General features: G+C 44.0%; 1 protein-coding gene across 1 annotated transcript in view; it reads left to right on the top strand.

The window, feature by feature from the left end:
* Positions 1-791: 791 nt before the first annotated feature.
* LOC143788783 (uncharacterized) overlaps positions 792-22,690 on the top strand; it is a 30,848-nt gene continuing 8,949 nt past the window's right edge. Inside the window, exon 1 of the mRNA XM_077278665.1 lies at positions 792-975. Within this exon, the coding sequence (XP_077134780.1) occupies positions 844-975 (132 nt within the window). The 5' untranslated portion in view covers positions 792-843. The remainder of the gene's footprint in view (positions 976-22,690) is intronic.

Raw genomic sequence — 22,690 nt, 5'->3', positions numbered from 1 at the left:
ATATATATATATATATTATTAAATTAATATTAATTTATTAATATTTATTAAAAAATTAATATTTATTAATTTATTATTTATTTACTATATATATTTATAAATTAATATTAATTTATTAATATTTATTTAAAAAAAAAATATTAATATTTATTAATTTATTATTTATTATTTCATTTGCTTCAATGGATGCAGAACGAGGTAACTGAGAATCGGTTAGTGAGCCACTCTCGGTGTTACAGGAGAGATTCTGGCTCTTTTATCTCTGTCTTCTGAGCTGATTTATGACCTCAGTGCAACATTTTTCATCAAAGCAAATTGGGGTAAAAAAAAAAAGATCTCTGGCCCCCAAATACATGCATCAAAAAAAAACAAACACATGGTCAGCAAAGCTGAACCACCCCTTTAACAACTTAAAAAGGAGGAAAAACAACATCAAAAAATTAAAAAAAAGTATGTTCCAAAGCATAAAAAGTTTTGTTTTTGTTTGTTTTTTGCTGAAAATAAAAATAAACAAATAACTCAAATCCAAGTTGTTTCTTGAGGGGAAAAAAAAAAGGTTTTTACCTTTGTAAATCTAATGCAATTTGTCTGAGAGAATGCTGGGGGGGATTTGCAATGTTAAGAAGCAGGATATCAGTCTGCCCGTGTACAGCGCTGATAACAGAAGGCTTCTCCCCGTGTACACGGCGCTGTGCACAATACTGCTCAGGCAGTCACCTGCGCCAGGTAAGTCAAGGCCACGCCCACTAACCTCTAACCAGCCAATCCGCACTTTCGTCCGGTGCGTCGCAGCCAATCAGGAACTTTCCTGCAAGTGTTGACACTAGATACACATGTGACAAGATGGCGCCGCGGGATCTGTGGCGGCCGGGGCCTGAGGACGGAGGTCGGTCTGTGAAGGCGGAACAGTATGTCGGGAACCTGCTCCTCCAAGTTTCTAGGGAGCAGCCGAGTGGGAAGGGCGACGAGCAACAGGTGCGGTTTTTTATTATTAATTTTTCTGAAATTAACCCCTCACATTCCAAGTGTCTGCACTGTAATAACGCTGCATACATTGTAAGGTGACTGTGCAGTGAGGGTATAAAGTTACCCCAGACCACCCAAAAAAATAGAAAAAAACTTATGTAACTTGTGACTCTAAAACTCTTTTTGTTAAAAAAAAAAAAATATATATATAATGTGTGTGTGTGTGTATGTATGTATGTATGTATGTATGTATGTATGTATGTATGTATGTATGTATGTATGTATGTATGTATGTATGTATATATATATATATATATATATATATATATATATATATATATATATATATATATATATATATATATATAATGTGTCTGTGGGGGGGGGAAAGGGGTAGGGTAAATGATGTCTAAAGACAGCGCCGCCCCTGTGCACAGGATGTGTCGGGTATTGCAGCCAAATGACTTTAACCCTTTCGTCACTTAGGACGTAGCGGTACCTTGCTATGTTGGGGTGTGCGTGTATGGAGGGAGCTCATAGCGCCGGTCTAAACTGTGCGGTTGTTTTGGCGCTCGTTGCTGCTCCCCCCTCCACTGAGATCGGTGGGCTACCATGGCAGACAGCTAAATGCCGAGTGTTACCTGTAGTGGGGGGCAATAATAAAGATAGTGCCGTCCTGATTAGGGTACACTTTGTCGCGGTGGGACGGCTTTTCCACTTTTGTTATCGAAATAATGTCATCCAAGTGCCCCATGTTATTTACACACATTATTACTATTTACTTACCGCAGGGTATTTGTTCATTTTGTTTTTCTCATTGATTATGTCCGCAGTGTGAATGTGCACCTACACCAACATGTTCCTGCTCCATAATTTTTGTTTTGATTTGGAAAGATATAAAAGTTTCAAGAATGACTTGACCCTAAACTTTTTTTTTTTTTTTCTTTTTCTTTTCCTACTTTTTCCCGGTTTCCACTCTAGAAAATGGTTTTTATGCCGGGTGCCCACGATCTGGAAGTAGCCGTGTCCAAAAGCGCTGCCGTCTGTTGAACCTGCGTGTGATCACTGAACCGTGCGGATTCACCACATCCAATACATTCTATTGATGAAATGAACATGCTGCAGTCTGGAGAGACGCACCACATGTCCGTCTCCGCAGATGTCTGTGGATGAATAGTGGGCATGGGATTTCTTGAAATGCCATCCACTATGCTGTAACATCTGGCTGCTGCGGAATTGATGCTGCATAAGTACCGAGCCACGTGTACACAGCCTAAAAAAAATTTGCTGAAAAAAACAGCTTTTTTTTTTTTTTCTTTGCAGTTTTTGGGATGATCTCCTTTAACCCCTGAGGGACCAGGATATACTTGTTTACCTTTTGTGACAGTGAATGTTAAATATTTGCTGTTTTTTTTTTTTTTCTTCTTCTTGCTTTGACTCCATCATGGTGTCTGGCGTTTACAGCGCAGTGTTACCGGCTAGACAAATTAAATTTTGCGAATTAATTAGAATCCATTTGCATAATTTGCTTGTCGAGTACCTAAAGTCGTGATACTCTGCTGAGCACCTTCTCATTTTACAAAGGACATTCAATTAATTGGCTGTAAGAACTCCTGTTCCCATGTAATAGCGGCGCTTGCCCGTGAAGCCGAGGAGGACTTCACAATCTAGCGAAACAAATGTGAGAACTTTCTGCACCTCACAAACTTTTCTAATTACACTTTGGCGAGTAACAATTATTTTATAAACCTGTTGGTGAGCTAATAGATTTTACTGCTTTTTTAATTTACTTTATTTATTTTTTATTTATTTATTTATTTTTATAATCTGTTCTTTTTCAGATTTAAAGGGATGGTCTTCACAAACCTTTCTTTATTCAGATGCAGTATAGAGGCATATAAATGTCATTTAGTGGGGGTGGTCTCTTGCACTAGAACTGCTTTTGAGTAATTGCCGAAACTCGCTATGACATGGGCAGGTGCAGACGAGCATATGTTCTCATGCCAGAGAATCAGGTTGATTATGCAAATCACACCTTCATCGAGTATGATCACAATGTGATCCGATTCAAATGAGAAGATAAATGAGAAAATTCACCCATCGTCATTCTGTCAGTCCGTGGCAATTGGACTGCACTCGGATGGCGTCATATGACCCATTGACTTGCATGGCTAAGTGCGATCTAAATATTGGATTCAACTCAGGTATGCAGAATATGAAATATATCTATACATCTATATATCTATCTCCATCCTCCACCGATCAGGGCCAGGTAAAAAAAAAAAAAAAAGGGTACGGACCCATAAACTTGTCCATGTGTGATCCGATGTTTTGTTGCATTGCACTTGGACCACTTCTGGTCATCTGCATAAGCTCTAAGGCAGGCACATTTATGCAATAAAGAGAATGTTTCACTGGTCATTAATGTTTTACACCCAGTGTACATGTTACTGTTCTCCTGACTGTTGATCTGTGATCTTGTTTATTATAATACTGGATATGAACCAGGTCCGGTGTCTTCCTTGGCTAACAAAACTTGAAGTCTATGCAGCGAAAATGGAGAGGGCTTGTGCTCAAGAATAGAGAGGAGCAGAAACCAAAACTAATGCTGGATTCTGCCGTTCTCCTGCGTTTAGGCTGTCCTGTCATTACAGCTTATCCATTGTCAACAGCATGGGGCATATGGGTCAGACGGCTGGAGGTTTTGACCCTGCAGGAGTCCTGAACTGTTTGAATGGTGCCACTCACTGCTGAAGAAAAATTAAAGGATCACTTACATTTTGACGTTTAACTCCATGTCAATCACACTTCTGTGAAACCATCCTGTCCAGTTATGAAGTCACACTGATTGTGAATCAATTTTGCATGCTGTTGTGCCAATGGAACAGAAAACAGGTAGAAATGATAGGCAATTGGCAAGACTCCCTATAAAGGACTAGTTGTGACCACAGACCATTTCTCTGTTCTCATCCTTTTTGTCTGTTGTTTTGGTCACTTTTGCATTTTGTCATTTCTCTCACCCCCAGAGATACTGTACAGTAGCAAGAGGCGGTGTCTACAACACAGAGAAGTTGCTCAGGTAGTGCAGCTCATCCAGGATGGCACATCAGTGTGAGCTGTGACAAGAAGGGAAGCTGTGATTGTCAACATAGTGTCCAGAGCATGGAGAAGATACCAGGAGATATGGAGGGGGCTGTAGGAGGGCAACAACCCAGAAGCCAGACCGCTACCTTCTCCAAGGCACTGCCAGAGCCCTGCAAAATGACCTCCAGCAGGCCACTAACATCCATGTGTCTGCTCGAACTGTCAGAAACTGACTCCATGAGGGTGGTATGAGGGCCTGATGTCCACAAGAGGGTGTTGTGCTTACAGTCTAACACCGTACAGAGCAATTGGCATTTTCCAGACAAGATTGGCAGATTCGACATTGGTGGCCTGTGCTCTGAACAGATGTGAGCAAGTTTGCATTAAGCACATATGATAGACATGACAGCCTGGAGACGCAATGGAGAACGTTCTGCCTGCAATACCCTCCAGCATGACAGGTTTTGCAGTGGGTCAGTAGTGGTGTGGGTAGGCATTTCTTTGGAGGACTGCACAGGCCTCCATGTTCCTGTCAGAGGTACCATGACTGCCATTTGGTACCAGGATGAGACCATATGCTGGTGCGGTTGGCCCTGGGTGTTGGGTTGAACAATTAATACAATGTTCAATTCTCTAGTTGCCTACTCCTGGCCTAATGGATATTGATCAGGTGCGCACCAAAAGAAATACACCACAATTGGATGTAAACTCTCCTTGATCAATCTGTGACTCAGCTCCAAGAAGGACTTTATTTGGCTTAAAACACAAGTTTATATAGTCCCTGTAAGGGGGCTCGGTTAGCTCTAAAATGGGAGTGATCTGATGTATTTCATTGGTTAGTGGGTTGGTCAATGAGCAAGTCCATGGGCGGATCCATGAGGTCATCAGGGTGGGTTGGTCCATGAGGTCATCAGGGTGGGCGTCACTGTGGGTGGATCCATGAGGTCATCAGGGTGGGCATCATCTTGGATACTAGCACATGGTGTGCTGATACAGGAAATGGCAGCCATCTTTAGGGTCTCACTGATCATCTTGGATATCAGCACATGGTGTATTGATACAGGAAATGGCAGCCATCTTTAGGGTCTCACTGATCTGGGAAATCTTATGTAAGGTTAAACAGTACATGTTATGGGTTGCTTCTCTCAATCTCTTATGTCTTGAGGTTAATTACCGTATTTTTCTGACCATAAGACGCACTTTTTTTCCTCCAAATTTGGGAGGAAAGTGTGGGTGCGTCTTATGGTAGGGATGTAGCATGTGGGGAGGGGGGCAGCAGCGAGTGGGATCCCACTGTTATCCCACTTCAGGAGGCAGAAAAATGTCCCGGCTGCCGGGAATCAGTGCTGGGGAAACCATGTGGTCCCGATAAGTGCAGTGAATATTCATTAGCTGCTTCCCCACCCACCTATCAGCTGAGCGATGAGCCAGGAGCAGCAAATGAATACTGCACTTAAGCAGGGACACACATGGTTTCCCCAGCGCTGATTCCTGCAGCAGCTGGGGAGATCTGTGTGTCAGGGGAGAGGAGATCGCTGCATACCTGCCTGGGCTCCACGCTGAGTGCTGTGCAAGGAGGACCTGTGCGATGTCAGAAGTGGGCGGGCTGGAGCATCACATGGCAGCACAGAACCCGCCCTCTTCTTGACATCATCACAGGTCCTTCAGGCTCTCCACTAGAATCTGCAGGCTTCCTCTTATAACCTGTGCTGTGGAGAGGCAACAAGAGGGAGGGCTCTGTGTGCAGTCATGGGTTGCTTTTACCTCACCACAGTGGCTGGCTGCCACAATTACAATAGACATTACAGCATAACAGAAATCACAGTTCAAAACAGATACCAGGAGGAATGAGGGCCCTGCTCGCAAGCTTACAACCTATGAGGAAAAGGGGAGACACGAGAGGTGGATGGTAACAATTGCTTTAGTTATTTGGACCAGCCATAGTGTAAGGCTCGGGTGTTCATGTAAAGCTGCATGAACCAGTTAACAGCCTAAGTATTTTTCGCTTTGTAAGACGCTCCGGATTATAAGACGCACCCCTAATTTTGAGGAGAAAAATAGGAAAAAACTTTTTTTAATAAATTGGTGGGGCGTCTTATAATCCATGCGTCTTATTACTTACCAGGGGTTGTGGCTGCGGTGGATCAGGGTCCCAGGGTCGTTGCTGGAGGCAGGAGTGGATCATTGCTGCAGGCTGGGATGAGGTGGTCTGCAGGGGGGCTCCTATGCAGCAGGCTGGGATGAGGGGGTCTGCAGGGGGGCTCCTGTGCTGCAGGCTGGGATGAGGCGGTCTGCGGGGGGGCTCCTGTGCTGCAGGGGGGCTTCGGGGCTGCAGGGCTGTTTCCGGTGCTGCAGGGGCTCTGCCGACATATTGTGAAAGGCCAGAGCCCCCTGGCAGTTCGTCCATGTATTCCTGTATGACTGACTCCGGGAAAATGGCCGCCGGAATCTCGAGAGATGAGATCTCAGCGCTGAAATCTCATCTCCTGAGATTTCGGCGGCCATTTTCCCGGAGTCAGTCATACAGGAAGGAACGCATGGACGAACTGCCGGGGGGCTCTGGTCTTTCACAAAATGTCGCCAGAGCCCCCGCAGCACCGGAGTAGCAGCGGACAACCGCGGTGGCGGGCGACAGCCGTGGCGGGCGGCAGCAGCAGCGGTGGTGGGCGGCAGCAGCAGCAGGCAGCAGCGGACACCCCCTCATCCCAGCCTGTAACGGTAAGCGGTATATCTGCTTTGTAAGACGCACCCCCATTTCCCCCCCAAATTTGGGGGAAATAAAGTGCGTCTTACAAAGCGGAAAATACGGTATGTAGCAGTACAGACACAGAGGCTATTAACTGCATAAAGTGTATGAGAACACGATGCAAGGAACCTGATTATGTGTTTTGGGTTTTTTTTCTATTTTTAATAGGCCACACAGGGATAGTTAGGTTAATGCGTTGAGGCGGTAGGCCAGTCTGAACAAATGAGTTTTTAGGGCACGCTTAAAACTGGGGATTGGGGATTAATCGTATTAACCTAGGTAGTGCATTCCAAAGAATCGGCGCAGCACGTGTAAAGTCTTGGAGACGGGAGTGGGAGTGTTGTGAATTCCGTTCTCGGGCTCCCTCCTGTGGTCATGAGTGGTACTGTGTGAGTTTGGTCTTGGGCTCCCTCTGGTGGCCTTTAGCGATATGGCTGGGCTCAGCTGTTTCATCTCCTGCTAGGCTGGGCCTATTTAACTCACCTGGACTTTTACTTGTCGCCTGCTGTCGGTGTATTCAGTCCTGATCCTGTGCTCTCCTGAATATTCCTTGTGACCAGTCTCCTGCTATGTGAAGCTAAGTTTGCTTGTTCAGTTTCTCATTATTTCCTTGAAAACGTTTCTCATTATATTATGAGTTCAGCCCAGCTTGCTTTTATGTGATTTTTTTGCTTGCTGGTTAGTTCTGGGGTGCAGAGTGCGCCCCTCACATCGTGAGTCGGTGTGGGGGTTCTTGTATTCTCTGCGTGGTTTACTTTTGATAGTTTTTGTACTGACCGCACAGACACCTATCTATTTTCTGCCTATCTAGTATTAGCGGGCCTCATTTGCTAAATCTGTTTCATCTCTACGTTTGTTTTCCCCTTGACTCACCGTTATTATTTGTGGGGGGCTATCTAAAACTTTGGGGTATATTTATCTGAGGCAAGTGAGGTCTTTGCTTTCTTTCTAGGGGTAGTCAGTTTCTCAGGCTGTGACGAGACGTCTCGGTTTTCAGGTAACGTTCCACAGCTGCCTGTAGTGTGTTTGGATAGGATCAGGATTGCGGTCAGTATAGCTTCCACATCCCCAGAACTTGTCCTATATACTCAGGGTATATTTGTCAGGTCAGTTTGAGATCCTACCACCAGGATCATAACAGGGAGGTTCTGATTATTGAGGATGCTAACCTGAGGTCATTAGCGGAGCGGAGGGCACGGGTAGGGTGGTAGACTGAGACCAGAGAGGAGATGTAGGGTGGTGCTGAGCCATGGAGTGCTTTGTGGATGAGGGTAGTAGTTTTGTACTGGATTCTGGAGTGGATGGGTAGCCAGTGTAATGACTGGCACAAGGTAGAGGCATCGGTGTAACGGTTGGTGAGTAATATGATCCTGGCAGCAGCATTCAGGACAGATTGGAGCGGGGAGAGTTTGGTAAGAGGGAGGCTGATTAGTAGAGAGTTACAATAGTCCAGACGGGAATGAATAAGAGAAACAGTAAGTTTTTGCAGAGTCGTAAGTAAGAAAAGGACGAATTCTAGAAATGTTTTTGAGATGCAGATAAGAAGAGCGAGCCAGTGATCGGATGTGGGGGGTGAATGAAAGCTCGGAATCAAGGATGACCCCAAGGCAGCGGGCATGTTGCTTGGGAGTAATGGTGGAACCGCACACGGAGATGGCAATGTCAGGCAAAGGTAGGTTAGTAGAGGGAGAGAACAGGAGGAGTTCAGTTTTTGACAGGTTCAGTTTCAGATAGAGGGAGGACATGATGTTAGAGACAGCGGTAAGAAAATCACTGGTGTTTTCTAAAAAGGTCGGCGTGATATCAGGAGAAGAGGTGTATAATTGGGTGTCATCAGCATAGAGATGGTACTGGAACCCAAATCTACTGATTGTTTGTCCAATAGGGGCAGTATACAAAGAGAAGAGGAGGGGGCCTAGGACTGATCCTTGAGGAACCCCAACAGTAAGGGGAAGGTGAGAGGAGGATGAACCAGCAAAACATACAGCGAAGGATCGGTCAGAGAGATAGGAGGAGAACCAAGAGAGACAATTAAGAGGTTAGTCTACAAAACACAATAAAGCACTCTGCCACTCCTTTAGTGAACTATAACTCCCAGCATGTCATAGGATCTGCAGGACATTCTGGGAGTTATAGTTCTCCCATGGGATTTTAAAGCAGCACTCCAGTGTTATTCTGCAGTGCTGGAGTGGTGCTTTCAATATAAGCCCTGTGCCCCCATTCTTATACTCACCCTCCAGCATCTTCATATAGTACTGTACAGACACCACACTGGTCCCGCAGCTTCCAACATAATAACATACTATTATATATAATAACACCACATATAATAGTATGTTATTAAATATTTTACCACATTATTTTGTTTCAAATATTTTTTTCCCTATTTTCCACCTCTAAAACCTGGGTGCGCCTTATAGTCCGGTGCGTCTTATAGTCCAAAAAATACGGTAAGTATTTGATCTTATGGCTCTCCTCAACATGGGTTCCTTCTGATGCATGACAATGCTAGGCCTCATGTGGATGAAGTGTCAGCAGTTCCTTCATGATGAAGGCACTGATACTATAGACTGGCCCGCCCATTCCCTAGACCTGAGTCCAGTCGAGCACATGTGGGACATCATGTCTCGTTCCATCCACCAACGCCATGTTGCACCACGGACTTTCCAGGAGTTGACTGCTGCTATAGTCCCGGTCTGGGAGGAGATCCCTCAGAAGAACATCGGCCGCCTCATCAGGAGCATGCCTAGGCTTTGTAGGGAGGTCATACAGGCACATGTAGGCCACACACGCTACTGAGCATCAGTTCCATGTCTTGAGGCACTTCCACTCACGTTAGATAAGCCTGTAATTTGTTTTTTTTCCACTTTGATTTTGAGTATCATTCCAAACCCAGACCTCCATGGGATATTAATTTTTGGATTTACATTGATCTTTTTTTTTTTTTTTTGATTGTTCTCAACACATTCCTCTATGTAATGAATAAAGATTTGTAACTGGAATATTTCATTAAGTGACATCTAGGATGTGGTATTTTAGTGTTCCCTTTATTTAATTTTTTTTTTGAGAAATGTATTTAAACTAGGGGGGACTACTGGTATTGGCCAAATACAGCAGAAGCCAATCTTCCTTGGTCCCATAGTTGGCAAACAGTGTCAGGATGGACATGGGATAATTAATTTTTTTTTTCTTTTCTTCCTAGTTATTCACGATAATTTTCTTTCAAGAAATCGAAGTATAAATGGCAATTTTATTTTTTGCAGATGCACGCGATGCCCTTATATTTATTATTATTATTGTTTATTTATATAGCACCATTAATTCCATGGTGCTGTACATGAGAAGGGGTTACATCAAAATACAAATATCACTTACAGTAAACAAAACTAACAATGACTGACTGGTACAGCGGGAAGAGGACCCTGCCCTTGCGGGCTTACAATCTACAGGATTATGGGGAAGGAGACAGTAGGTCGAGGGTTGCAGTAGCTCCATTGGTGTTGAGGTGGCCGTGTAGTCTTTACAGGCTGTAAGCTTCTTTGAAGAGATGGGTTTTCAGGTTTCTTTTGAAGGATCCAAAAGTAGTGGATAACCGGATGTGTTGGGGCACTGAATTCCAGAGGATGGGTGATATTTCATTTATACTACTGACGCACCCTCTGTGCTTCTACCATGGATACCATTTATTTTTCCACAATTACAACAATGATGATTGTGCCAACAGTAGTAATTCCAGTGTCTATAGGGGAGGATTTATCAACATCCGTGTGATCACTGATATCCTCTGTTTGTCTTGGCTTTTACGCTACTTCTCATGAAGTTAGTACTCAGGTGTTGGCACAGACATTTCCCATTACAATGGCTCATGTAGTATTGAAATATTTACTCACATAGTACAAATGCCCAACTCTTGTCTCCAGTCATCTGAGGATAAATCATAAAAGTTAGACATGTCGCCACTTCTTTCTGGTTTAGGAATCCATTTGAGTGCCACCATGTATCATTGTGAAATATGGACCATATCTAGGGTGGCTGGTTGGCTGTGTTTAATTTCTTACATGGAGAGATGAAGCCTTTGGTCCAGATGATCAGATGGAATACAGCATGGACTGATGATGTTCATGCAGCGATGGCGGGCCAACAAAGGCTGTAGAGATTTGGCTGGGAGCTGGAGCAAAAGAGGCGGCAGTCGGCCACATGGAAACTATGGACTCGGCAAAGTGTTGGAAGTTCTGAGCTGGAGATGATGAGATTCATCTTTGGTGAAGTAGTAGAACCTAGCAAGGTAGCAGAGCTGGCGTTGTCAAGAGACAAGAAAAGGTGCTCGGTGGTTGCAGCCAAGCCAGGTCTGTCGGTAGACACTCGTGATGCTGGAGCAGGACTTGAGGTAGCACCTCATTCGTTAACAGGTTCAAAGATACTGGTGTAAGGCTTGGTTTGCCCATTGTGTACACCTGGCTTTAAAGAGTTGTTCTTAATTAAATGCTTAAAATTGCAAAGTGACTGTGCAACTAAGATGCACTGCAAGCTACTTAATGTATTAAACATCCTCTTTATTTTCAAGGATAGAGGGGTTTTAAGTCTATAGTCTACTGCGTTGCCTAACCGACCATCTCCCTTTACAGTCAGATTGCTGGCTTCCTAAGCAAGGAGTGCAGCTCTGACAAACTCAATAGCAAAGAGCATGTAAGCGCTTCTCTTAAGCTGGCCTGATGTGGCCTTTATCAATGCCCTTGTGTTCCTCCAATGTGGCAGACGAGGCTGCCTCCTGCTTATACCAGTGAGAGGGCACAGTTTGGGTCAGCAGCTCCTGACCCTGTAGAAGACCGCTCGCCTTAGTGGTGTGGTTGACTGAATAGATGTAATCTCTGTGAGGGAACTTTTGAAAAAGTTGTGTAAAACTTCTTTACTTTTCCGAGCTGTCTCCTAGCTTGGAGTCTTGGCGTAATCTAGCCCAGCTGTTAGGGCATCGCAGGCACGAGCTCGGCCACTGGCAGCCACTTCATGTGATATTATTCAGGGGCTGATGGATGAAGGTGGAGGGACCTCTATCACTGACGGTAGGTGCATGATCTGGACTGTAAGATTTTTTTATTTTTTTTAATGGCTGCCATATAAAAGAGCTGAATCTGAGAGAGAGACAATTTTACGAGAACAAAATCCAAGTACATTACATTCCAAATTTCCATGGAGAAGCGACAGTGGAAATGTTTCCGCCAGTGTTAAGATGTCTTTTGTGCGGTGAATGTACTCCTCATACAAATGAGGCAGAGTTAAGCCTTTTCACCTTTTAACTTTCGTGCATGTGTTTTGCAAAATTGCTAAATGATCTAGTACTTCAGGACAATTTTCTACCATGTTTTTGACATGACAAGGTCACAATTCAGATGGGGAACAATATCTCATTGCTTTAGAATATCAAGGTGCATAATATACATATACTGAGGAGGTTGCGCTTCTGCATTTGCTATGAGGCTGGTGATTTTATTATATTCTTTTACAAATGAACAATGTCACTGAGTCAACAGAGCTGATTCGGCTTCAGCAAGGAACGAGTGTTAACTTTTCAGTATTAAAGGGAACATGTCACCTGTTATTTCATGTCTGAACTAAGACTAGCACCTTAATCAGCGCCTGTGCTGCATTCCATAAGAGTATATAATCTCCCACCCATATGCTTCCAAAAACCTCCTGTGCTCTATGGAGTTCCTGCTGGGCTGGTCCGATAGGCATCGTTTCTGAGGCTTCGATCCCTCCTCCCGGCTGATTCCTGTCCGCCTGCTTTGATTGATGTGGATGATACCTCCTGCATCATCCACATAGCTGGGAGAAATCTCACGCCTGCACAGACATCGCCGGCTCGCGCATTTGCTCTGCTCTACTGCAGGCTGAGTTCAAACCATAAGGGAGCATGCGTTATGTTTTGGGTTCTGCCCGCAGTAGAGTGCATGCGCACTTATGTTTTATCCTCTCCAAAATTTGACACGGGTTTTTCTCTTGATCTCAGGGAATAGACTAACTTAGGACAGTGGTCGTCAACCTTTCTTATCTTGAGAGCCTCATTCAGGCCTGAGAGACAGTAACGAGCCACATCCAAAGCACTCTGTCCCCCTCCTGAGTTGTGACTTCCAGCTCATGGCTACCCCACAGTAGTGACACCAAGAGCCCCCATTATCTGCTTGATGACAGCCAAACCTTCTTCACTGATAACCCTGAGGAAGTATATTTGCATCCAGAGCAATATTGTAGCTACCTGGGGGCAGAGGGTGTGAACACCCTAGGCCCCGTGCTCTGAGGGGCCTAACCCAGAGCTATGCTACTTTTTAACTGTATCTGCGCCCATACAGTTACACTCTGCAGCATAGTAGGGATACACTATCTCCCTACACTTCTGTAGGTTGCTTTAGTCCTGTGGCCTACAGAACGGCAGGTCCAAAGCAGAGCGACGCGAGTAGTGGGGGCTACAAACAGGGTGTCTAGAAATAGTGGGGGCTACTAAGGGGAGGCCATCATACATTGTGGGGGAGGCTACTGAGGGTGTCCTCATACCGCTTGGGGCCATCATACAGGGTTGGGGGCTTCTACGGGGTTAGTATACTGTGTGGGGGCATTCTGTTGGGTACATGGGAGCTGTATGGTGGGAGACTTGGGACATTATTAAATGTTAAGTGGGCACTTAATGTTACAGGAGCACTCAGGTTATTGTGACTGTCAAAAGAGAACACAGGGCATTATTACTTTCTAGGAGGCAAAAATGGAGGCACTGTTTTCTAGGGAATTAATATATTCTAGGGCTTTGTTTTGCCATCTAGAGGGCACACAGAACCACACCACAGGTGCTGTTATAAGGACACATACAGCAGCAGTGGCTCGGTATTGGGGTATCAGCAGGGTAAGGAGTTTATGCAGGTCGGGAATAGATGGGGACAGTGCAGGAAATGGGAAAGTCGATGTCTTTATTGTAATCTCTGCAGATGAGTCCTGGCTGGGGAAGTCATGCCGGACTGGGCCAGATGGGGGGGGGGGGGGGGGGGGAAGTGAACGACTCCTTCACTCTGTCTACTATTGGTCTATAGGAGCTCAGTGGTTGGCTTCCGAGAAGCTAGCACCTTTCTCCAGTGAACTCTAGTTCACTGGGTGTACTACCTAACTGCTTGATTATTCTCAAAAGTCACCATTTGGAGACCTGGTCTTCATAATTTTCATAGACCTGGTGCTAATATACCAAGCTGGCAGATTGCTGCGAGGTACAGTTTGGGAATCCTGTCTCAAGAAAACTTTAAGGGGGGAAAAAAATCAGAAAAAGAGTCAAGGAATCTTCTCACAAGGGGTAAGACCTGGACTGGAATATATATGTGGCGTGAAATATCAATTTAGAAGAAATCTCCTTTCCATGACAACTATAAGGGATAGGGAATATACAATATGTAAATGTCCATAAGCCCCTCTACCTCACGTCTCTTTATGCCTCATCTGCATAAAAGTAATATTTCAAATTAAGTCAATCCCCAAACATGTTTTATAACCGCTCGTCAATAAATTGATTTCCTACATCCGCCTTTGGGGGGGGGGGAAGTGAGTAGAAACCCTAGGGTTAGGGCCTTTCGAGACACGCACCTATTTCACGTCAAGCCTTGAGGGCTAATTTTTCAGAGCAACGGACAATCAAAGATATTACCTTCCAATACATACTGCTAAGATAATTATACGCCACTTGTATCCCCCAGTTGGCATCAGGATTGACTTTGTGAGTCGAGCACTTCCATCAGGAAAAAAACAGAACAACAAGTTTACCAAGAGGAAACCTCTGACGGGACGGTGCCTTCCATTAATCACTGAGAACAGCCTGTTTCTGAGGCCGAGAAGGGCTGTGCCCAGTCCATTAAGCCATCAATAGGTGTAATTTCCACATTACATTTTGAGCCCCTTGCAGTGCCGGGCTGGAGGGGAGAGGCAGCCGGTCACTGGATAGTCTCCACTGTCTATAAAGATTGATAGAAGCACCGTTCACAGACAAGCTGGATAACTTCTGGTCTGTAGTACCCAAAACCTCATCACCCCCCACCCCCCTCACGACTGATGAACTGCTATTTGAACTGATAGATGTGAATTGCCGCTCATTCCAAATACATAGGAAATGAGTCTGGAGCAAGAGGAAAATGAACATGAAATGTATTAGAGAGCAAGAGAGATACTTAAGCCTTCATTTCGGGGGAAGAGACGGCGAAATTGTACAAAATTGTGAGTGTAGAGTCGTATTTATGCTGAACAAAGGGAATTAAATGCAAAATGAAATATTCAGATCAAAGTCAGGCCTGGCAAGAGTTGGCAATAATCTTTTATTTCTTGTGCAGAGGATTAGCAATGTCTATTGCACAGATGTTGGATTTTTTTTTTCTTTTGCAATTCTAGATGTCGTCATTTGTTTGAAACGCCACATGATTAGGAATATATTGTGCTGTCCAAATGACATCTGGCCTTGTATTGCAGCCTACTATCCAAATGAGACCCGTAGGCTCGTTCTATCCTGAGCCTCATTGTTCATTAATACAGTGGTGAAGAATGACAGTGGCATATGGTGACGGAGTATGGTGGCACTATATAATGCCTTCCAATATTGGAATCTGCCAGTGAGACAAAAATAATTTCCTTTAATAAAAATATATAATTTTTTTTTATTTTTATTACGATTATATTTTTAACATACGTCAATTATCTAGAGCCAGATTGGCATTTAATGAATTAATGCCCATTGTAACGTAACAGGACCCTCCGCTCTGTTCCCCTCATTCCTACCTCTGAATCCTCCAGTCCCCTTCACAGAATGCATGAATTAATGTAAAGTCTTGTGGACAGCAGCCATCTCCACGAGGAGTGACGTGAAGGCTGATTTATACCGGCTTCCTATTAATCCCTTTAGATCACTCGTTTCTGAAAACTTGGCTACATCAGGGAAGCCCTGGCATTTCTAGGGTATGCAATTATAGGAATTTTCGGCTATAAAATATCAACGTATTACTGTAGCACCATCGTGGATGAGATTTTCCTAAGCTTTGTCCACGCAGCCCACATGTCAAATTATGTTGCAGGTTCCACATCAACTCCACAGTATTTCTGCATTGAAAGAAGGGAAGAAAAACGCAGAAGATTTTTCCACGCTGCAAATACCTTAGCAGACAAATTTGTGAGAATTTGGGCAGCCGGTGGCTCAGGGGTTAGCACTGTAGCTTTGCAGCGCTGGGGTCCTGGGTTCCAATCCCACCAAGGACAACATCCAAAGACATACTAATAGGAAACATAGATTGTGAGCCCCATCGGAATATGTTAGCACTATATAAAAATAAAGATTATTATTAAAAAATAAAGATTCTAATAGCTGCAAAATCCACCCCATGTGGTTGGTTGGGTTTTTTTTTTTTCTCTTCCTGTGAATTTGTGCAGCTCTTTCGATCCTACACGGCTGCTTGTAATGTGTAACACTACTGAGGAGTGCGGTAGATTCTTTACTTCATCATATCTTTGTGGTAGTGTCATATTTTAGCTGATTTTGGAGTTTTTCTGGTTCAAATAATTTTTAAAACTCACAAACCTGGACCCCACTAAGATGTTGAAAAATTGTATATCACTCAACTCTAATGATATCAAGGGGGGTATAATCTGGAATGAGGGGTATAAAATGGCCTAAGCCATAATATACCCGGGGTATAATCAAGCCTAGGCTGCTTTAATCCCAGGTATAGTCTGGACTCTTGGTATACTATGGCCTGTTACACTGAAATAACAAGAAATTAATTATTATGTCCGTTATTTATTTTTTTATTTTTTTTATTATTTGCACTTTTTTCCTATTAAGCCAACTTTCATTTAGTACAAATTTGTATGGTCTTTACCAAGCGGTGAAGTTGCTTGCAGGGTAATAAAGCAAAGCAGCCTATTTGCCCCTTTCTGGAACTAAAAACAAGATACAAAAAAACACAAACCTGGCTTACGTAGGGGCACATTGGTCATGTTTGACCTGGCAATGGGTCCTTTTTAAAGGGGTAATCCAGCATAGATGCCAGCTTTTGCATTGGGAGTGACTGGTGACATCACATTGTGATCCACACACCTGTCGCAACGTTGCACGATCTTACTTAGCGGTTGTGACGGCCGTACTGACTTCAGATTCGCTCACAATGGATCTGGAAGTGAGCAGCTCTACCAGATCATCCTTTTTTTTTTCCTTTTTTTTTTTTTGAAAGACCCTTTACAAAACTGTAAAGACTAAAGGGAAGCCAGGCATGAATTGTGGAACAATTTCCAAATCCTTACAACTTTTTTAGGTGAGAGTAGGGGGTTCTTAAAGGAGAACATTTGTTCCTCTAGTTCGAAATTTCAGCTCTAGACTTTTTTTTTTTTTTGTGAAATACATTATGTATAAAAGAACCTCCGCACTTTTGCTTGATCATCCCTGGAAAATGTAAGCACTTAAAGGTGACATCACCAAAAGTCGTAGCAACAAGACTCTCTCGTTTTGCAGTTGGGTCTCCTACAACCAAAAAATGAAAACCAACTTTGAGAAGGTTCAAGGCACTGAAAGATATCAAGTAGGGATATACATTGAATTCCCTGGCTGAGAGTATCAGCCTGCCCCTCTCACCATTTAAGTACCGTTAACCACTTTAATATGGGCTGCAACCTTCATTGGACTGCCAGTGCATTCATGACCTGAAAAGTTGAAGCAGAGTTGAAAGAATATTCGTAAAAGGATAAAGGAAGAACTAGACCTTTCAAGAGGCAGTCAGACGAATAGCTACATGCTTGGTAGCACATCTTTCAGTGCATTGGCTGCTGCGTTCTTGGGCTCTGGAACATCTCCTTTGTATTATAGAATTTTCTTATCTGATCTTTGGTTATGGAGGAAAAGAGATGAGGAAGTGAAGAAAGAGGAGATGGAGAAATATAGACAAGAAGGAAGCAGAACTGCATTATCGTCAGCATAGAGAATCGTAAATCCGTAAACCACTGGAAGACGCAGAATGGTAGTAACGAGAAAATATGGGCGCAGGTTGGCAGATATTTCTCTGTGCATCTAGTAGGGCAAGTTTTACTTCTATGTAAAACTATGCAGATGAGCTGAAGGCTTTCAAAGCAACCTGGGTTTCCATAACACCTCAGCAGTGCCACAGGCTGATCACCTCCATGCCGCGCCGCATTGATGCAAAAGGAGCCCCGACCAAGTATCGAGTGCATTTACTGAACATACATTTCAGTAGGCCAACATTTCAGATTTCAAATTCACTTTTCAAGCGGTGTTCGCCGTGCTGTCATGCATATAACAGCGCAGCAAACACTGGATGTTCGGGCCCCCCATTCAAGTGAATGGGGTCTGGGTACTGTTCTGGAACCTGAACTTTTTGTAACTATTTGGCCAGACCCGAACATCCAGGTGTCCGCCCATCTCTAATCATTCGCACATGGAAACACGAGAAGCAATGGAATGAAACTGAAAGGGAGAAGATATAGATTAGATATTAGAAAACTTTTTGACAGTGAGGGTGATCAATGAGTGGAACAGGCTGACATGAGAAGTGGTGAGTTCTCCTTCAATGGAGGTCTTCAAACAGAGGCTGGACAGACATCTATCTGAGATGGTTTAGAGAATCCTACATTGAGCAGGGGGTTGGACACGACGACCCAGGAGGTGCCTTCCATCTAAAACATTCTATGATCATTTGAAAAATGTATCAAGTGCCTGAAGTCTAAAATGAGATATTCTGAAGTAAGCGTCCTGACGCCCATATTTGCCACAGTACAGTATCTAAATACTTTTTTTTTTTTTTTGTCATGCTCGGGCAGATGCATTCAGCTTGAGTATGCAGGTAGTAGAAATACACTTCTACCACATGTGGACACCCTGAGTCTCCAGGAAAATCTAGCTTTTCTGCTGCTGGGCTTTTCTGTAGTTTATACCAAAGTGTCTGTCTGCCAAACCAGCTCTGCTAGCTCAAGGTGATATCCGCAGTCGACTCTGCTATATCAAAGCACCTGTCTGCCAATCCAACTGCAGTTTAAAAGTACCGTTGCGTATATCCAGTTCTGTTCCTTACGGCTTCACATGCCATTTGGCCTATCCAACCCCATTGCATTAACACCTCCTGTCTGTGGTGCTCACTCTAACCCAAGGCTTATCGAATTCCACAATATGGAAAATTTGGCATTTAATGCAAATCAACGCAGTTTATAAGGTTCAACCCAGACGTCGCATGCTGTACCATGTGTGGCAGAAAACATGGGAGTCAACGCATCCGGTCCTGTCTATAACAAGAACTGTAGTTTCTGAAAAGTTATTCACGTGAAAGGTTTAACCTCCGATGAACAGTTTTGTGAAATGTTTGTATTATGGGACCGAACAGTAGGGACCCTTTTCCCTGTCATGTAACATTTGTGCTCTCGCCTTTACCATATTAATGTATCTTCTCTAAGTTCGTTTTGTTCAAAGGAATCTCAGAGAATTAAATTTCACCAGGGACCATTACTCCTTACAATTCTCTCTGCCTGACCCCAACAAAGCCTTCCTTTATTCTGCACGTGTAAAGATCCTTACCCTCTCGAAAACCACTTTTCCTCTTTTTTAATGAAAAGCTGCCAGCTGGTTATGCAAGTTTAATTGTGCATCGTACAGGTTAAGAAGGGGAAAAAAAAAAGCCTTTCAATTCTGGAATTTTTTTTTTCAACTTTTACCAATGTTCCTGAGTACTAAACTGACATATAAAAGATGTCTGCTGTCTTTGTCCGGTATTGTTGCCAAAGAACACAATCCAAAGTTTACTGATCTTCTAATCAGTGGGAATTTTTGTACGTTTCCTTTGTAGATGTTGAATTTGTTTCGCTGTGTCCTGTAGATCACGTCTGTATAAATGTACTTATGAAGGTAGAGGGAAGAATCCGTACCGTTCTATTATTCGAGGGTACAGAACAAAGTAAAATTAAATCTTTGTTCCTTTCAAGAAGACGTTTGTTCTCCACCTTATGCATTCGTAAAATAATTGAAACAAGGAAAAGCCACATAGGCGCACCGTTCAGCTGATTGCATCCTAACTGGTACAGCGCTGTATCTTTTATTGTGGCCCTTAATGATATCACAACTGGCTACCAATCACCTGGATGAAAAATCAAAATAAGTCCAAGTCACCGGACGTTCTCCTCCAGGAAAAGTTTTTTTTTTTTTGTTGTTTTTTTTTTTAAGGCTTCTGGGTTTTCTTGGTCAGATTTGTCCATCAAATGGAATTCGCATATTGGGAGAGGTGAACTTTTTTACATGGAACTAGTGATGAGCGAACGTGCTCTCGGACGCTAACCAAGTGTCTTCGGCATGCTTGAAAAATATGTTCGAGTCCCCGCGCCTGCATGTCTCGGGGCTGTTCGACAGCCGCAACACGTGCATGGATGCTCTTATCGACAGAAGTTCAACCTCTGGGATCCCGAGACCCCTTCACTGTTTTTTCTCTACACCACATCAATCAATAAGGGTGGCTGCTGATTTGTGCCCATCCAGATGGCTAGTAATACCAATATGCAGAGATGGGATTCAATCCGTGGTCTCTTTATTCTCTGCATCAGCGGGGATCCCAAAAGTTGGACCCTCACCGGTCTTGGAGGGCAGTATGTTCCTTTGGATATTTATAAAAAAAAAAAAAAAAAAACTGACTCTACGCCACTATTTGAAACTCTTAATAAGAAATGCTTTTTCACATGGCGCTGACGTCTACATACTTTGTCTTCTGTAAGTAGAGCTGGCTTTTTTTTTTCTTCATTTGCCTATATTTGTGTTGATAAAATGGAGCAATTCCCTCACTTGTGTATGAAACCTGCAGTAAGCTGCCAGCGTAACGGCGTTAATGATGTACTGAGCTACGACTGAAGCCAGGGTACCACCGCTCCGATCTGGCAGGGTGAATATTAATATGGAGTACACCTTGGAACGTTTGGTAATTAATTTTCACTAAGATGGTTTTAATTCAGCTGGAGGAAGCAAGTCTGCTGTGAAATGTGATCCTAATTTGCATGTGTGGATTCCACTGCGCGAGACGTCTGTAAGGCTGGAGCCTGACGCGGAGTGAAAGCTGTTTATTATGTGGGTGCACAAATGATATCGTGGGTAGTACAGTGCTCAGCAGCCATATGGCACAGAAACGAGCGTGTACCCCCTAAGGCTATTAAGCCAGGGATGAAAAATAGCACTTCACGTGTTCATCCTGCAAGTGTATGAGACATTGTTATTTCTGCCAGTAAAGGAGTTGCAAGTTCTTGGAGTAACTAGTGCCGATTAGCGGTCTAAAGTCTATTTATTTCTATTGACGGTGAATGACTTTGTTCGAGCAATTGTCCATGCGATTGTTCGTCTCCCCGTTTCACATATAACCTTGTAGGTGCCACCCCTTGTATAATAGAGGATAAGCTAATGGCAGAGGATCATATTTTTAAGTAAAAGATGCAATCGGTGAAAAGCTAGTGGTGGGTTTTTTTTCTTCCCCTCTTTTAATCAATGGGCAACGACCCTGATCACATGATAGTTTGAAATTGCCAAGCAGCCATCAAATCCTGGTGAAACCAAGAATCCAGTACTGACAGCCCACAAGGGACAAATATAGGATGGGTCATAAATGTTTGAATCCCTGGGACCACCATAATTACTAGAACTGAGACCTCCTTCCTCCTCACTGTATTTTTGAGGTAGACGTGCTCACATCCTCTTGCTTCATTTAATGTCTGGCTTCTCAAAGCAGCCAAGCAATAATCCTAGACAATCCCCTTTTTAAGAAAAAAAATGCTAGTCCCCCCCCCCTTTTCTTTGGGGGGGGGGGGCAAACCTACAGTTTACGGTTGTGTGAAAGAGCCCTAAAGCTATTGATATTGCCTTCTGTTGAAGGCCATTAATTCTTCAGGAGTTTTTACCACTTTTATAAAGCACTGCTGAGGCCTCCTCTTTAATTAACCATCCAATTATGGGCACCCGTTCATGGGGAAGATGTCTAGGTGCTGGAAAAAGACCCGAGGGTAACGTGCACGCAAGTTAATTTGGAGGGTGAACCACTCTAATAACATTGAGTCAAGAAGGATTTCTTATGCCGATTTCTCCCGATAGATGTCATTGTAGCGCCCCCACTGTCGCAGGGCCGAGGGGTACCCGGTACCGGGCCTCTGAGTCTCTGTTCTGGGGTTGTCACGGTGGCTAGACCTGGTCCGTGACCCTGCTGAGGGGCGTATAATTAAGATGGATGTATGGTGATGATGTTATGGTGCGGTGAAGTGCCGGTCGCAGTAAATAACGAGGACACCAGGTTGCAGTCTCTTTACCTCTTTACTGAAGGCTTCAGGGTCCTCAGTCTGGAATACGGTTAACCAGGCTGCGCAAGTCCGGCCGGTCCGATGGCACCTCCAGAGTTCCCTTTGCAGGTGGAAATCTGTGCCTACCGTCTAGCGCTTGTGTGTTGTGGTCCTCCCCTGCTGTGCTCTCGGGATAGTACCCCACAACTGTTGTCTGTTTCTCGTGTTCCCTCACAACTCGATTCTGATGTTCTTCCACGTCCCCCAGATCTTATGGTTAGGACGTACCCGTATGACGGGGAGGCTCGGAGCTCTTCCGGGACTCTAGCGTCGCCCCACTCCTGTTGTTACCCCCCTGTGTCTTCCTAGGTCAATTGGGTGAGACAGCCCGCCTCTAACTGACTGTCCTGCCGTAGGTTTGAAGTTTGGCTTGGAGCTCTATACTTCCTCGGCGTTCCGGCCACCGGTTATGCGCCTCAATAGGATGTTGCCTCGTCTTACAGCACGACTCCTACTGGTATTCTCCTTGTTGCATTGATCTCGTTTCTCACTCAGCACAATAAACCTCGCTTCTTATCCTTTCTT

Source organism: Ranitomeya variabilis, chromosome 8 (genome assembly GCF_051348905.1).
Source record: "Ranitomeya variabilis isolate aRanVar5 chromosome 8, aRanVar5.hap1, whole genome shotgun sequence".
NCBI classification, from domain to species: Eukaryota; Metazoa; Chordata; class Amphibia; order Anura; family Dendrobatidae; genus Ranitomeya; species Ranitomeya variabilis.
Note: the sequence above shows the minus strand (reverse complement) of the source record. Positions and strands in the feature narration are given on the sequence as shown.